Genomic DNA, 17,910 nt, shown 5'->3' with positions numbered 1-17,910 from the left:
TTGCTTCTTCCAAAATCTACCCTTTACTTCCATAGAGAGTCACAGGGAAACTGCGGCCTGCACGGCAGCTTCTCTGGTTACTAACCTTTATTTATCTCAGGTTGACAGCTGAGGGCTGTTCCTTACAAACGGCCTTCTCAGGTTTAGGACCGCAGTTGCTGTCACAATCCAAGTCAGCCTTAACTACTGGAAATCCGCCTGGAGAAGCCTCTGCAGTTTTTTCTTAGTAACGTTTTCAAGAAAGGTTAGCCATTGCAGGCTTCTTAGGGCTGAGAGAAAGTGTCTGGCTCAGAGTCTTGCCCAGCTGGCAAGATGTGAGAATGAGTCTCTCCACTCCACTGCTTTAACCACCACACCACGCTGTCTCTCTTTCTCTCTCTAGGGCGATCTTTCTCTTTTTTTTCCCAATTTTTTTTATTATTAAATATAAACAAAAATATAAAGACAATACAAAGACAAACAAAACCCGCACCACCTACAAAACCCACACGATATTCTACATATATACTTTTTGTCATCAACAGGATATATAGTGTTCTACTTTGTATATTAATGAAAAAATAGTATTAGATTCTTAATTCAAATATTTTAAACTAAAAATATACTTGCATCATCTCCTTATTCATCTCCTACTGTTAATAGGGCGATCTTTCTCAACTCTTGACAGCTTTAAGCTTGTGGACTTCAAGTGCCAGAATTCCCTCGACAACATGCTGGCTTGGGGAATTCTGGGAGTTGAAGTCCATGCATGCTGGCTTGGCAATCCAAGGTATGGAGAGAGGAGGAACTCCCATCAAGAGGGATATTTTAGCCCAGGGACCAAAATCGGAAGCCGCTGACCTTGTTCCTCTTTTGATAGCATTCTCCAGGCTGAGGTTGAGTTTGGTATTGCAACTTCCCAGGTTCCTCAACAGGAATTCTTACATCCCTGTTTTTCAGAAGAAGAAAAGTTCTGAATAGTGCTTCTGGACTGCATTAAAACATCCTGTGTATGAAAAAAGAAATAGAAGAGAATATTTGTAGCTTGGCATTGAAATAAGGGGTTTTTTTGTTGTTCTATGTATGAGATTGATGGTTCTCTTGCAGACGTTTTGGTGACCCAGCTAGGTAACATCATCAGTGCTAGAAGGGAGTGGGGGTTCGCTGAGAGGGGGAGGAGGAGGAGGAGGAGGAGGAGGAGGAGGAGGAGGAGGAGGAGGAGGAGGAGGAGGGCTGTGAGGTCCTTAGCGCTCTTGGAGTTTAGTTGTTTTAATTGCAGGCATTTCATTACCAAACTAGGTAACGTCATCGGTGCTAGAGGGATGCGGGGTTTGCTCTCTGTAAACTCTGCAAACATAATAGCACTGATGATGCTACCTAGGTGGATCATGAAACGTCTGCAAGAAAGCAGCCAAGCTCAGGGAGCACCAAGGACCCCAAAGAAATTATTACAGATGGTTTTATTGCAGGGAATTAAGTTCCTTATCTTTATCGTACAATATGAACAGTTAGCCCATAGAACAGGCTGCATGATGGAGTGAGTTCTCCTTTGCTTAAAGGTCTTCAAACAGAGGTGTGTGTGTGTGTGTGTGTGTGTGTGTGTGTGTGTTTGTGTGAGAGACACACACAGAGATGCTGTAGCACAGGGGTCTCCAACCTTGGCAACTTTAAACCTGGAGGACTTCAACTCCCAGAATTCCCCAGTCAGCTGGCTGGGGAATTCTGGGAGTTGAAGTCCTCCAGGCTTAAAGTTGCCAAGGTTGGAGACCTCTGCTCTAGCACAGTGTTTTTCATACTTGGCAACTTTAAGATATGTGAACTTCAGTTCCCATGCTTCCATTCCCATGTTAGCTGGGGAATTCTGGGGGTTGAAGTCCACACGTCTTAGCTTGGCCAAGTTTGAAAAATCCAGCTCTGGTAATTCTGCACTGAGCAAAGAGAGGGTTGGACTGGATGGCCCCTAGGGTACCCTTTACATTTCAATTCTAGAGAACTGAAATGTAAATATGTTTATTCCCAAACTACAAATTCCTAGTAAATTTTTTTTTAAACTTTGTGCAATGTAGTGGTTCCTGATTGCTCATATCCAACCATCCTCATCGGTTAATCACAAGAATCACAAAAGTTCTTTTGCACAACTTTTTTTTTTTATTCCATGCTTACTTGGGGAGTACAGATCTCTCCTGTTCACCTTTGGTGTGAGCGTGCCCTCGAGTCTGTTTTGCCCAAAAGTCACTCTTGTCTTGGAAGGCATGTGCGTATGTGAGTGTGTTTGTATGTCAGCAAGTTCCCCGGGCTCTGAGCTATGTGCTTACCCAGAGTAGTAGGAATGCTTCGAACAGGTGCAGAGACCAAAAATACTCATTTCCCCTCCCTAGGGCCCAGGGGAACGGTGAACGAAGGCGGGTGAGACATGGGGGGTGGGTAGGGAAGAGGGGCTTCAAACAGGAAGTTTGATCTTTCTGTTTCTCAATTTTTTCCCCCCCTCAATTTTTTTTTCCCCTGGCTAAAAAAAAAAGTTCTAAAATCCCAGCCATCCTCCAAACGGGCTTTTTTTCCAAGGATTCCATTTTAATTTTGACTCTCGTGGGTTGGTTTGAAGTCAAGTTACAGATTTTGGGGAGTTTGAAGGTTGCCCAGAATGGGTTAGTTTGGGTGGAGAACTCTTGTTTCCCCCAACCTCGGAGACTTTTAAGGGGTCTGCATTTCCAATTTTCAGAATTCCCCAGCCAGCAGTTTGGTGGAGCCCCTTCCCCATCTCTTGGGTGGTTGGGGGGGGGGTTTAACAGACCCTAAACTCAGCCGGGCTTGTGGGAGGGAGGGCAGGGCATCTCTCTGCACAAGCCCCAGCTGATGGCGCACATTCCCAGGGCCGAAATAGTTTGCCAAGGAACCTGATCTCCAGGGGCGACGAGCCAGCTCAGTTTGAAGATCAGCCAGATGGAATGAGAGGGGCGGGGGGGGGGGGCTTCTGGGGGAAAGAAGGTATATCAGGGCACATTTTAGATTTTTTTTTTAAAAAAAATACATTTATTTTTTTTTAAGAAGTGTATTAAATTTCCAAAAATGAAAAAGGTGAAAATTACGAAATGACGGGTAGTCCTTCGCTTACGACCGTCACGTAGCTCCCAACGTTTGTTCCTAAGCGAGACAGTTTGTGCCGCAGTGGTTTGAGCGAATCGCTGCCGTTGTTAAGTTAGTCGCCGGGTTGTAAAATGAATCTGGTTTTCTCCGTTGACTTTGCTTGTCAAAAGGGACATTTGCGACCATCATAAATAACGAGCTAGTGGCCAACTTCCAAATTTTGATCGCGGGGAGGCCGCAACGGTCATTAGTATGAAAAATGGTTGTAAGTCACTTTTTTTTCCGGTGCTGTCGTAACTTTGAACGGTCACTGAATAAGTAAGTCAAGGACTATCCTGATTTCCTATCCTCGTTCTCGGCCCGCGTCGAGAGTGGTGTGGTGGCCTAGAGTTGGAGCTAACGCCTCACAATCAGGAGGCTGTTGAGTCTGGTCGTAGTAGAGGCAGATGTTTCTCTCCCTGGGCACAATGAGATTATATCTGCTGAACAAAACTCCGTGTTGGCAACAGGAAAGGCATCTGGCCAGTAAACACTCTACTAGCTCCTATCAGTTGCCCACACTCCACTTCACAATGGATTATGGGATCATTAAAAGTAGATGATGATGATTCTCGGCCCGCGTCGCCTACACCAGCAGGGTGGAGAAGCATCTGTCGGCTGGATGGAGGACGCTGATGTCCTCGTCCTGGCTCCTTCCTGAGTCACCTTCCCCATCGTGGCTGCGTTCCAAGGTCTCCCATCCTTGGTTGCGCATCTCGGCTCTTTGGCTGGTGCGCACGTGCCTCCCTGTCTTTAATTCCCTGCACTGGTGCTGCAGGTTTGCTTCACGGTGCCCTTGATTGATGAAGGCTGCCAGTTCTGGCAGGTGGTCTGATAGGAAGTCTTCTCCCTCCAGTTTGATGGTCATGAATGAAGCAGGCTTTGCACCACGTCGCTTCTGATTTTGAGGTGGGGGGGGTGGGAATTGTTGAAGGACAGGAAGCCCAGCTCGAAAAATAAGACTCTCTAGCCCGGAAGGTTTTTCATGCAACCTGATTTTTATTTTGTTTTATCTACCGGTAACAGAGATTATTCGAGGAAAAGCAGTTTTCCACGTTCATCTCCTCTTTTGGGATTTTATGATTGCAATTTCTTGGTTTCCTTGTTGCGAGTCGCCCAGAGTCGTTCGGAATCTGCTGGCGTACAGGTTTCATAAATGACGCGTTGTCACGCAGTCAACCAGGTGTTTAGACTCGATTGGACAATTTTTGTCCACTTCTCGAGTCCTTTCCCAAGGACCTGGGAGAGGTAGACATTGCTTGGTGGTTTTGAAGGTCTCCTCACAGGATGTCAGCTGTTTTGAGCTGTTTGGTTAATTGTCCTCACTGTTAGGAAGCTTCTCCTTAATTCCATGTTGCTTCTCTCCTTGATTAGTTTCCAGCCATTGTTTCTTATCCTGCCCTCTGGGGCTTTGAAGAATAATTTGTCCCCTCTTCTTTGTGGCAGCCCCTCAAATACTGGAATACTGCTGTCATGTCCCCCCTAATTCTTCTTTTCTTTAGAGCAGTGTTTCTCAACCTTGGAAGCTTGAAGATGGGTGGACTTCAACTCCCAGAATCCCCCCATGTGGCTGCCACTCCAGCTGTTAGGACAGAAGGAATCTCAGGTTTAACAATAAGGAAGACACTCTTTCGTTTAGTTTGGGATGAAGATGATCCATATTTCCTTGTTGATGGCTTAGCACAGTGTTTCTCAACCTTGGTAGCTGGCTGGGGGATATTGGGAGTTGAAGTCCACCCATCTTCAAGCTTCCAAGGTTGACAAACACTGCTTTGGAGTAACCAAATCCAGATCCTGCAGCCATTCTTCATATGTTTTAGTCTCCAGGCCTTTGATCATCTTAGCTGCTCTTCTCTGAGCTTTTTCCAAAGTCTCAACATCTTTTTTTTTTTTTGTGGTATGGGGACCAGAATTGATTGCAGTATTCCAGGTGTGGTCTTACTAACTAGGGTTTTAAGTTGACCATATGCAGGGGATGAGGGAGGAGGCAGTGTTTCTCAACCTTCGAAATTTAAGATGGTGTGGACTGCAACTCCGAGAATTCCCCAGCCGGCATGGTTGCCAAGTTTGAAAAATACTTCTGAAGAGTAGCCGTTTCATATTCCTATTGGAATTCCAATAGGAGTGACCTAAAATATGTCTAATTCTGAACAATTTTTTTTTTCTCCCTTAGGATGATGAGGTTGTCCTTCAATGTTCCGCCGTAGTCTTCAATGAACAGCTGAAGTTATGTCTGGCTACCGAAGGCTTTGGAAATCGGCTCTGTTTTCTGGAACCTACCTCTAATGCTCAGGTGTGTACCGAGGCAGGTGACCCAGGTATGGGACTGAAAAGGTGTATAAACAGCAGCTTAACCTGCCCTCTCTAGCCTGTGGCCACCTGCTTTCATACTGGGAATTAGGTATTGAAGTCTATCGGTCTGGAGAAGTTGGCTTTTTTTCAGGGGTGAAATGCTCCCGGTGATAGACTAGAACTTAATATAAGCATGCATTGTTATTAGAAATATATAAGCGGATTGAAGGTAAGGATTATGATTAACCTGATTAGTTTTATTTGTATTAGAATGTATGACACTCATGTGCTACACAGTTCATGCATTGATTTGATATTTTGATAAAAAAAGAAAGAAAAAAGAAACCACACTGTTAGGAAGTGACTAATACCTAACTTGTTGGGTTGGCAATATATAAGCCATCAATGTAGCTTTAAGACTGCTGTATTGCATCATACTGCGCCCTGATTGGTTAGCTCTGTAGCCAATGTCCTTAAGAGGGAGCTAGAAACATGGTTTGTTTCTCTTTGCTGTTCTTGCTCTCTGATATCTCTGTATGCTACTGTTTGCAAATCCAGAAGAACTGTTTATTGTGAATGACTACGACGACTGGTAAGAAGACTTTGTTATTGGATTATCCCTGGACTGTTTTGGCTATCTCCTGCTTTATATGTGTATGACCTGGACTGTTTATTGGACTGTGCCTTACTATTTCCTGAAAGTAAACACAACTCAGTGTATCTTGTGTGTTGACTGTGTTTATTCGTAACTACTCTCAATCGCTTTCATGTACACACCCTTGCTATTCAAGGGTTACTCTGCAAATTCCTTAACACACACCTACTCTTCTATCCCCACGCAGAAAGTCCCTCCGGATCTGGCGATATGCTGCTTCGTTTTGGAACAATCCTTGTCCGTACGAGCCCTGCAGGAAATGCTGGCCAATACAGTGGAAGCCGGTGTCGAGGTAAGAAGGGGAGCATTTCCCTTCCTTTGGGGGCAGTGAGTTAGAAGGGGAGCTCTTGGCGTGGCTTCCTTGAGTTAAAACCATGGATGAGAATGTGTGTGTGAGTGTGTATTCAAGAAGAACTACAAGTATCTTACTAGAGTGAGCAGATGAGCCTCTCTTTCAAGCGTCCGGCACAAAAGCTATGCATATAGACCAAGGATCCTCAAACTACGGCCTGTGGGACGCATGCGACCCACCGAGACCATTAATCCGGCCCGCTCAGGACCACGAGGCTGCCCCACCCACATCGCCCCGCCCACCCTTCGGCGGAGCGCAGGACTTACCTTCATGAGTCCCACGGGCTGGAACAGAAAAGTAAGGTCAACAATTTTGGCCTGCAGAAACGTTCTGGAGGTGGGGAAGGCGAAAAACGGGGTACGCGGATGTCCCGGGAGGCCAAAAACGGGCCCGTTTTTCACCTCCCCCCCTCTTCCAGAAGATAGATAGAGAAAAAGAGAGAAGAGAGACAGAGAGAGATTTCTCAAGCTCCTTGGGGATGAGAAGAATTCCTGCAAAACTGAGTTTCCTGAAGTGGACCACTAGACTCCTAAACAACTGAAAAAAACAATCTAGTAAAAAGAAAAGTCAACCAAAAGAGCACCATGCAAACAAAAGCAAATAAAACACCCCCAGGAGCAAATTAAATTAAATTAAATTAAAAGTTTAATTTGTGTGCATTGTTTAATGGACTGTTAAATTGGCCACACCCACCTAGTCACATGACCTAGCCATGCCCACCCAGTCACATGACCACCTAGCCACGCCCACCCAGCTGGTCCAGCCCTCCCCCAACAGTCTGAGGGACTGTGAATTGGCCCCCTGTTTAAAAAGTTTGAGGACCCCTGATATAGACACATGCCAGCCTTGTGAGGTAGTCCAGATAAGAAGCACACCCAGGAGTGCTACAGCTGTGCCTTTATTATATGGTTACATTAACAGTATCTTGCAAGCCTGAAAGTTTACATTTCTGCCCCCTCACCTATGCAGTCTCAGAAACTAGGGAGGGTGTCTTCTGAGATGTTTGCTAACATCCTTATTTCTTCCATGGGCTCAGCTGCCTCTTATCTGACTGTTGCCTAGCCTGCCTCTCTTCCTCCTGTCTCCCAAGGTCATCCCCACATACCACTGCAATAGAATTCCGCATTGTAGCTTGGATGAAGAGGGGGCACATTGGCATTGGAATTGGGTGGATGGGGTTTGAAGACCGGGGAAGAGTCACCCTAGAGTTGGGTGACACCAAATTGAATTAAAAAAATATATATGACGTCAGTCGTTAGGGTGGTGCGGTGGCCTAGAGGTGGAGCTATCGCCTCACAATCATGAGGTGGTGAGTTCGATCCTAGGTAATAGAGGCAGATATTCTCTCTCTGGGCACACTGAGACTATATCTGCTGAATAAAACTCCGTGTTGGTGACAGGAAGGGCATCTGGCCATTAAATCACTCTGCTAGCTCCGTTCAGTTGCCCAGACTCCACCCCGCAAGGAATTATATGGGGTTGTTAAAAGAGGATGATGATATGATGTCAGTCATTACAGATACTCCTCGTTACCAGAGGTACATTTTAATTAACGTTACAGGATGGTCTGGTACATGTGAATAAATACTGTATTGTAGAAATAGGAGAGAGAGTCTTAATTGGGGATCTTCTCCATTAGGAACTCTGTGCACAGTCTCAAATTTAATTGCACCTAGCTACTAACTGGCTTTAGTGGGGAAGCTAAGTTATTTATTTCTTAATGGTGCTAAATCACGGAAAGCTGCCTTGACCAGCAGAAATCCCAGAATTGAAAGAAGAGACCCCTCGCCAATTTGATTTTTTGCTTCTCAAACAGCTGGTGGGATGCAAAAATATTTCCCCTCTAAAACGGCAATGCTGAAAAACCAAGATCTGATCATGGGGGGTCACTTCCTGGTTTGATCCCATGGGTCCTCACCGGAGGCGGAGCGTGTCCTGGGTACGTTCTCCGCCTTCTCCCGCTGGGGAGAACCCGATGGGCGTCTTGAATGGTGAATGAATGGAAGGTGGGTGGTCCTTTTAAGGGGTGAAGGGAGACATCCAGGAAGCCTCAGGTATCCCGCGATGCCTGTTGGCCCTTGACCTGAAGTAATCATCAATGGTTCACCTTCTCTCCCTCTTCTTTTCTTTGGCTTCTCAAATCTGCCGACTGACCCTCTAGGGTGTTGACTTGGACAAGTGGGTAGGTGCTACCTTCAGCCGCTGCCGTGATCCCATCTCCTCATGCCCTTCCTTCTAAATCTTCTCTCTCCCCCTCACCCGCCTTCTCCCTACCCTGTTTTGGTGTGTGCCTCCCAGTTCCTGTTTTCCTTCTCGGGGGTTCCCACCTCCTCTAACGTAACCTGTAAGAGACACAAATGACAGATTTCAAGAAGTCCGTTGATTTGCCGTAGGACGGTTGGGGCGTTAACCTAGAAGGACCCAACTTGTTTTGGTTTGAAGGACTTTCCAGTTCACACTATATTAAGGGTCAAGGAGGGCCCATTTGGGAAAGAGCATTGAGATATCTTGAAGGGTGAACTGGACATTATAAGTACCTTCAGATGGTAAGAGAGGTATCTGGCCTCTTAAAACCCTCTAACCCCAACTCCATACAAACAGGAGTTCTGCTCCTAGGGCAATGTTTCTCAACCTTGGTAGCTTGAAGATGGGTGGACTTCAACTCCCAGAATCCCCCAGCCAGTGCTGCTGGCTGGGGAATTCTGGGAGTTGAAGTCCACCCATCTTCAAGCTACCAAGGTTGAGAAACACTGTCCTAGGGCAATGATGGCAAACCTTTTTGGCACTGAGTGCCCAAACCGGAATGTGCGTTCATGCGCATGCAGGCCAGCTGGTCTTTTTGTGCGCCAGAGCCCCCGAAGACCAGCTGGCCGGCACAAGCATGCCTGATTTTTGGCTGTTTTTGGCCCAAAAATGGCCTGAAAAACTGCGTTTTGGCTGGTTTTCAGGCCGTTTTCAGGCCGTTTTCAGGCGCTCCGGTGCACATGAAGTCCAGCTGGCGCACCGGAAACCAGAAAAGCAGCTGGCGACAGCGCACATGCCCACAGAGAGGGCTCTTGATGCCACCTCTGGCACGTGTGCCATAGCTTCATCATCACAGTCCTAGAGTGTAGAAGGAGTGGAAGAATCTGGGGGTGGAGTTAAAAGAGAGATTAGTCTAGAATCCTTTATGCTGTCAACTAAGTCCAACCTCCCTTGAATTCCATTGATCCTATCAGGCACCAGGAGCCAAGATAAGAGTTCAAAAGCCCTGAGAATTTATTCCCTGCAACCTATACCCAAGATCAAGAACCTGATCTGTAATGATCAATTCGAATTGGCGCCAGATAAGAATCAATGGACTTCAAGGGGGTGGGGGGTGGGGGCCTGGAGATCTCTCTTTTGAGGGTATAGGGATTCCAGACTGATGACATGGCTGATCTCCCCCTTGGGATCAGCCTGGTCATCTTCTACAGACCCTTATCTAATTCCAAGCAGGTGCTAACCATTCGTTGAGAAGATTCCCTTTGCATTGGCATGATTAGCAATAAATCAGTTTCATTGGATCTTAAAATGTGGACCTGATCGTCCAGGCCTGACATAGCCCCCCTCCACACACACACAAATACTTAACATGCCTTTAAATCACAATTTAAATCATGATTTAAATCACTAGTAAGAAGGCTTGATTTAAATCAACTCGATTTAAATCATAATTTTTAAAGAGCAGCTGTCATCTCTGCTACTCCTTTGACCTGCTGTTGACTCACCGATAGTCCCAGTGTTGCAGAATATACAGCCTCCTGCTACATAACTAAGCTCCATTTCATGCTGAATAAACTCAATTGTTTATGTATCTTAAATAGAAAACTATCTTATCCCAAAATTTTTACCCCAAAAGTTTTTTATTAAAATAAATTTGATAAAAATCAAAAAAATCCGATTTAAATAAAAAAAATCTGATTTTTTTGATTTTTTTAAAAAAATCATTGATTTTTATCCACCCTGCTTTTTTCTAAGTTATGCTACCTATCGCCTACCATACAGATAGATTGAGATACATCTCCCAGAACTGAGCCAGCATTCCCACAAAGGGGGCAGGATCTGGAGCGGGCGTTTTCTATTTTATCATGTCCCCATTCTCACAACTGTCCCACAGGCAGGTCCCACAAAAGCTTTGGAGCAGTTGGGGATTTTTCTGAAAATGTCGAGCAATGTGATGGTTTGTGAAGTTGGGTGGGCCTTGCCAACCCCACGGTTCTTAGTGATGGGCCTTCCTTGTTGAAAACCAGGTGGGATCCCCTTATCCTTTCCCTCCAGTAATCTTTCTCTCACTCCCTCATACTCCTTCCTTCCTTCCTTCCTTCCTTCCTTCCACGTTTTCAACCCATCTTCCTTCCCATTGGACTTCTCCACTGATGGTTGGTTGTGATTTCCCCGAATTGTCCCTGTGTCCCTTCTCCCTTCATTGCATGGTTCCTATCAGTGAACCCCTCCTTCCTTCTGGAAAACCCTCCACGGGTTGGGTGTAGAATGGAGTGTGACGAAAGGAACATGGTGGTTTGCACTTGACAACAGAGAGTTGGGAAGGAGGGAAGGGTGGACAACGGAAGGTTGGGAGGGAGAACCCTGGGATCATGGGACGTGGTCTGCCTCGACTTAACTCACCGAAATCTTGAACCCAGAAGCAACTTTATGGGGTCCCAGAAAGGTTCATAACTGTTCTGCCCTAGCTACGGACCCCAAAGAACGCAGCACACACAAAGTCCGTTCAAACCTTAGTTTACTGAATAAACCAGTCTTTTACAACAACGGCTGTTAATTAATTGCATTAACAGCCTACAAGAATCCAAAGAATAAATAATCGTAATCTTACTATGGTTGGCAGAAAGCCCAGAAGCAATTTGCAGAGAACTAAGATCAGGACACGAAGGAGAGTGAACGAAGTTGTTCCCTGCAAATTGCTTCTGTCGGCGTCCTTCCTTAAATAGGCTAAGGGAGTGGCCAATTAGCCCCAAGCCTTACTCTCGAGGAGACCTCCTCCTGAGGAGCCACTCCTGCCTTTTGGCAGCTCTGCGTACCCGTGCATCGAGAAGAGGCTCCTCCTCTTCTTCCTCTTCACTTATGGGAGCTTCTGGAGGTTCTGAAGGCCCTGGCTGAATCCCCGCCTCTGGCACCACATCTTCTCCAGCCTCCTCATTGTCTGACTCGAGTGCCAGCTGCACAGGCTGCTGGCGCAGCATCACACCAGCCTCCTCACTGTTGGAATCAGCTACTAGCTGCACAGGCCACAACAATCACAGCCTTTCTAAGGGCAATGATCTTGGCTCTCCTCATATCCCTCAACCCCGTTCACGTTTTGGGGAAGAAAATCCATGAAATTCTAGTTGACAAGCAACCCATGTTGAACCTGCCAAATGGGAACATCTGTTTTCTTGCTGTTTTATTGGGATGAAATGGGGTGGGGTGGGGGAAAGACCAGAGGGAGCTGTTAGAAGAAGGAGCAATTTACAAGGTAGCTAAGCTAGGAGGATATGAATCCTGCCCCATATTCTAGATCAGTGTTTCTCAACCTTGGAAGCTTGAAGATGGGTGGACTTCAACTCCCAGAATCCCCCAGCCAGCAGCGCTGGCTGGGGGATTCTGGCAGTTGAAGTCCACCCATCTTCAAGCTATCAAGGTTGAGAAACACTGTTCTAGATAATTTGATCCGAAGGAAGAGAAGGTTACAATTCTGTGTCATACAAATAATTTGAATTCTGCAGTAAACAATTGCAGGCTTTTATTGGACTACAGCTGGTCTCTGGTCTCAAAGCTGTTGAGGTTGGGACCTCTATCCCAATAATGTCTACAATGGCCTACTATGATGTCTACATAGCAGTTTGGGTCCATGCTCATGTGATGTGAGTTTTATGGCTGCAAGAATACATGAAATAATTAGATGTTCCTGAGTGTGCTTGGGAGCTTCTGGCTTTTTTTGGTGGTGGTGGTGATGGGCATTTTCTGCAGTCAGTCAGTCAGTGATCTGCTCACATCTGGGCCGACACGACTCAAACAGATCCATCCTTTGAGGATGATGTCACTCATTGTATGCACCTTGAGATATAAGATGCAGGAGTTGAACTCTTCCCCGGGGTGGTGAGGTCCACATTTTGAGGCAAGTGCTAAAAGAGATGAGATTGGGACATCGTGGAAATCTCCCCAACCATTAATTTCATAGTATTTTATTGTGAACTAGCTGATAAACCAGCGTTGCCCGGTTATTTATTTATCCCAATCCTCCTTACCAGAGGGAGCCCCCTTGTGGAGTACTGTGAAGCAGTTACCATGACAACTCCACTGTGCTGTACAGTAGAAGCCATTTTAAGGCACAACAGGCCTTAGGCCTTATCTTAACTATCACACTATCACTGTCAAAAGTACTTTGATTTGACACTATAGATATAATTCATTCCTTTTCATTTCAGCAGCCTAGGCGTTCCAGAGTTATGCTGGAACACCCACCCACACCCACACCCCGAGGGGTGTTAGGGGTGTCTTACCCGCACAGTATTTTATATATATTTATATATATATATTTATAGTATTATATCTGGATGCAAGTCACGTGACCATGGGGATGCTGTAATGGTCGTAAGTGTGAACAACAATCATAAGTCCCCTTTTTCCAGTGCCGTTGTCACTTTGAACGGTCACTAAAACGGTTGTAAGTCGAGGTCTTCCGGCATATTGTTCCTGCTTACTGCAAAATGAAGATCAAGACAAAAATCAAATTTTTGTCTTGAAACTGGATGGCAACTGCTGCATCAACATATGTAGGAGGGCATACAAAGCCTTGGCTGAAATTTTAGCGAGAGGGAAGGATTTGCAACTGGTGTGGCCCAACGTAGCTACACAATGGTGGAAAGAGCCAAGTAGCCTCCAGTCCTTCCCTGCCCAACTAAGCATCTCTGCCCCTTTGACTTGGGTGAAAATCCGGTTTTGGCTGTTGTGTTTGAGCTGCAACTCCCAAGCCCATTGGGCATCCAATGCTTAGTTGCTCCAGAGACGCTCTTCCATCTCTTCAGAAGATGGAAGACATACGGCGTTATGTGAAGGCGGTATCTCATTGTGGAGATGAACACATAACTTACCGGGACGGTCTCTTATGGAAATTGTCAAACCTGTGCTTCCATGCGTGCCATATGGGAAATCAATTGTTGGGTTGTGTAGCCCGGATGGTGAGGAGAATTTGGCCATACACCACGGTGACCTTGAATGGTAGCGTGTCTGGTAAAAAGATGGGGGAGGAGTAGATCTGTTGATTCTTGAAGTCATCCCAGTTTCGCAGGTGTCCCCTTGCGAAAATTAATTGCCCACCCCTCCCCTAACATGTTGAGTTGAAGAAATTACACCATCTGTTCGATCTTGGCTGATCTTGGATAGCTAAGCAGGGTCAGATCTGGTGAATCACTTGGATGGGAGATCAGCAAGATCTCAACAACAACAGCAATGGAAAACTATATTGTTGCCAAGCGAACTTCATGGACACCCATGAACTAACCAAGAGTCAAGCTTGACTTGGAGATGGTTGCCATCTTACCTTTTGGTTAGTAGGTTTCAATCCTACCTCTGAACGTCTCACCTTCTTGTTTGGTCAACCACGAGGTCTAGGATCTTGTCAATCATGTAGAAGCCGGCAATAGTTGTTGTGGGATGGGTGCATGGATTTGAGTGAGCTCCAGGTTGAACAGTCCACAGGTTAATGCTGTCAAATGCCTTGTGTGATTTGGGTTTCTCTTTTGCCTTGTCATCCTCCAGTCCTCACAAGGTGGTGGACATCGGACTCTGCTGTATGGACACGCTATTCTTCTCCGGCATTCCCACAGCGGCATGGTAAGGAGGGAATGGAATTCAAGGAAGCTGTAGATTCCAACATGGGGATAAGGGGAGGGTTGGGGAGCTTCAGCGCAGGGCAAGGTGACTCTACACAAGCCCAGCGGAGCAGCGCTGTCACACAGCGGCAACCAGGGCCATTTTGGGTTAAAGCCAAGCAGGTTTATTTTCAAACCCTTGAGTCATCTGTTCTCTAGATGAGGAGGTGTAAAAATTGCAAGGAATCTCAAAGGAAAGCTTTGAGGAGCTGGGGCGTAGTTTTCCTCCACGTCAACGTCAAGGTTTGAAAAGGCTGGGAGTTGTTCTGGAGGCCAAGTCGAAGTTCTAAGTAAAGGAGCTGAGGTCATTTGAGGTGGGGCGGTGCTGGCTGTTCCTTGCCTTCTGTGTCACCGTTCCTAGGAGAGTCACAGCTATGGAGATGCACCACCAGAAGAAGGCCTGAATTGGTCACCCTTTTAGCCAAGCATCTCAAGCATGCGAACCACTTGCTGCTACTTAGATTTGATAGCCCAGAATGAATTGATTGCTGGTGGACGTCGCTTTAGCATCAACTCATTGGATCAGTCCAAACCTATCTTCTCAGAAGCTTCCGCCTTCATCTTGGTGGTGTAGGGTTTCCTGCTTAAGCAGGGGGTTGGACTAGAACAGGGGTCTCCAAGCTTGGCCACTTTAAGACTTGTGGACTTCAACTCCCAGCAAAGCTGGCTGAGGAATTCTGGGAGTTAAAATCCACAAGTCTTAAAGTGGCCAAGCTTTTGGAGACCCCCTGGACTAGAAGACCTCCAAGGTCTTCTTTCAACTCTGTTATTTTATTCAACCTGTGGCTGGTCCTCAGGATCTGATTTGACTCTTTTCGAATTACCTTTCGGGGCTTCAAAGGCAACAACGGTTCAAGGAGTTCTCTTAAGGTGATGTTGGAAGGACCAACTCTTAACCCACCCTTGATCCAAAATGGATCATTCCAGATCAGTTGGGAATACAAAGAGTAGAATTCCCATCAACCTACGTTTCTTGAAGCTTAGCATGGCGATGGAAAATAAGTCAAGGTCTCAGCCATGTAATCATGCAAAGAGGAACAGAAATGGGACATTGGAGGTGGGATATTTAGTACCCAAGTTCACAGACAGGAATCAACAGCTAATGTTGATTAAGTCAAAAGCAGGGTCAAGAATCCTTTTTTAAAAATATATATTTTTTCATCCTGTCTTTATTAATTTACAAATAACTCAAGGCAGCAAACAGACATAACTGTTTTTGAACCCTGGATTATCGTTTCGCCATCGCAAAACCCTACCATAGTTTTCCTCAACCTTGCCAATTTTAAGACAGGCGGATTCTTCGACATGCTGCCTGGGGAATTCTGGGAATTGAATTCCACTCATCTTAAAGTGGCCAAGGTTGATTTAAAGGCAGTCTAAACTTCGTGGTACATTACCGGAACAATCTCAATCTAGTTTTCTTTATCTGAAACATAAGTTGCGTCAGCGAGCTCCCCACACTTGCAACTTGAAGACCTGTGGACTTCAATTCCCAGAGTTCCCCATGGCTGGCTGGGGAATTCTGGGAGTTGAAGTCCACACGACTTAAAAGTCGCTAAGGTTTAACATTCCTGGTCTAGGCTATTTTTTTTTGCACTGATTTTTGTGTATAAGCCAGGAATCCTGGCTTATACATACGCCAGGAATCATGGTTTATACACAAGCCAGGAAACTTGGCTTATACAGAATCTTTCTTCCCAACGTTTAGTATTTAAGCTGCTTGACCACCTCGCGTTCCTTGACGGATAAACTCGCCTTTGATGTGGGCCTTCAAGAAGATGCTTCAGGTATGTGACGTGGCTGAGCTCTCAAGGGAACAATTGGGGGGGGGGTGTTTCTTGCAGGATGCAGAGGGTTTGACTAGATGACCCTTGAGGTCCCTTACAGCTCCCACGGTTCTGGAATTGTATGGGATGGCTTGAAGGGATAGGGAGGAAGAATTTACCTGTCACAGGTCTATTCTAATTTTTCTGTGTCTCCCACCAAGTTTTAAGCAGCTTAAAGTAAATGCAGTTTGGGTTAGGTATTTATGTATTAATATTTATTTCCACTTATACTTTATACATTGTTGTTCTCATTTTCTTATCATCCTCATTAGCCGCCACCTACCCAGGTACAGGTAGACTTTGATTGACAAGCATTCGTTTAGTGTACTGTTAAGGTTATGACAGCACTGAAAAACAGTGACTTACAGCCTGTCTTCACACTTACAACTATTTCTGCATCCCCACGGGACCAAAAGTCAGGCAGATGGCTGCCAGCATGCACAGCTAGTCCTCGGCTTACAACAGTCCATTTAGTGACCGTTCGAAGTGACAACGGCACCGAAAAAAGTGACTTATGACCGTTTTTCACACTTACGACCGTTGCAGCACACGGTTTACATCTGGATGCTTGACAACTGACTCATGTTTATGACGGTTGCAGTGTCCCTGGGTCACATGACCAATGTTCGCGACCGTCGGACGGGCAAAGTCAACGGGAAAGCCAGATTCACTTAACAACTGGGTGACTAATTTAACAACCGCAGTGATTTGCTTAACAAATGTGGCAAGAAAAGCCGTAAAATGAGACAAAAGTCTCACTTAACACCTTTCTCGCTGGGCCCAGTTGTGGTCGTAAGTCGAGGACTTATCTGTACTTAATGACATTTGTAGCCTCCTGGGGTTATGCGACCGCCATTTGCGACTTTCCCAGCCAGATAAGCAGAGCTGGATTCTCGTTAACGAGTCTGAGATTCGCTTAACAAACGTGGCCAAAAACTGGGCACGGCTCACTTAGCAGCCACCTTGATGGAAATTCCGGTCCCTATTGCGGTCGTAAGTTGAAGACAACCTGTAACCAAAACTGGATGCCACGTAGAAGCAGAGTTTGGTCATCTGCATGAGTTCTCCAGCCGAGCAGAACCGTCTGATAGAAATTTCACTCCATACCGGGGGTTCCCTCCATGCATAATTTGCATATTTGTGCATAATTTGCATGGTTTACTTTCCCTCTGCATTGGACAAGGGGGTAAAACAGCGGTGCGGGATGCCAAAGCATGATGGAACTAACGAACAGACAGAGACCCTCTTCTCCTCGCCTTCCGAAACCTCCCTGGCGTCGGCTGCCATCTATCTCTTCGGAAAGGCTGGCCTACGAAGCCCATCGTCCCCCGCCAGGCCGACCCGGGGAAGGAATGCTGCATGGCTGTGCGAAAAATGTGCTTGGATTCTCGGCGGCTGTCCGTGTTTGGATAGCCGCCCACGAGTCTTCCTTCTCCCATCCGCAGGGGAAGCGTGTTGGTGGACCATCCACCCGGCCTCGAAGCAACGGTCAGAAGGGGAGAAGGTGCGCGTGGGGGACGACCTCATCCTCGTCAGCGTCTCCTCTGAGCGCTATCTGGTGTGTGTCCAAGTATGGCGGTAGTGCCTTCGAGGCAGATGTTCAGGTTGGGGGTGAAAAACGTAGGCCGGGTTTCCTTGGCAACTGTTAAGACGGGTGGACTTCAACTCCCAGAATTCCCTAGCCCAGGGGTGGGCAAATGTGGCTCTTTTACAACCTGTGGACTTCAACTCCCAGAATTCCTGAGCCAGCTTGGATCAGCTTGAATTCTGGGTGTTGACAGCCACCTGTCT

The 17,910-nt window shown here is 46.3% G+C and overlaps 1 protein-coding gene across 10 annotated transcripts in view; it reads left to right on the top strand.

Annotated features, from left to right (window-relative positions):
• Nucleotides 1–17,910, top strand: part of RYR1 (ryanodine receptor 1) — a 135,095-nt gene that overhangs the window by 4,150 nt on the left and 113,035 nt on the right. For 6 of the 10 annotated variants that reach the window (XM_087876533.1, XM_087876531.1, XM_087876532.1 and 3 more), the window contains exons 2-8: nt 5,276–5,395; nt 6,237–6,341; nt 8,563–8,583; nt 14,181–14,255; nt 16,002–16,080; nt 16,392–16,406; nt 17,565–17,677. In XM_087876533.1, coding sequence (XP_087732659.1) covers nt 5,276–5,395; nt 6,237–6,341; nt 8,563–8,583; nt 14,181–14,255; nt 16,002–16,080; nt 16,392–16,406; nt 17,565–17,677 — 528 coding nt within the window. The remainder of the gene's footprint in view (nt 1–5,275; nt 5,396–6,236; nt 6,342–8,562; nt 8,584–14,180; nt 14,256–16,001; nt 16,081–16,391; nt 16,407–17,564; nt 17,678–17,910) is intronic. The other 4 variants (XM_087876538.1, XM_087876534.1, XM_087876536.1 and 1 more) reach the window with 2 other exon arrangements.

Source organism: Pantherophis guttatus, chromosome 10 (assembly GCF_059756535.1).
Source record: "Pantherophis guttatus breed Tessera chromosome 10, ASM5975653v1, whole genome shotgun sequence".
Lineage (NCBI taxonomy): Eukaryota > Metazoa > Chordata > Lepidosauria > Squamata > Colubridae > Pantherophis > Pantherophis guttatus.
Note: the sequence above shows the minus strand (reverse complement) of the source record. Positions and strands in the feature narration are given on the sequence as shown.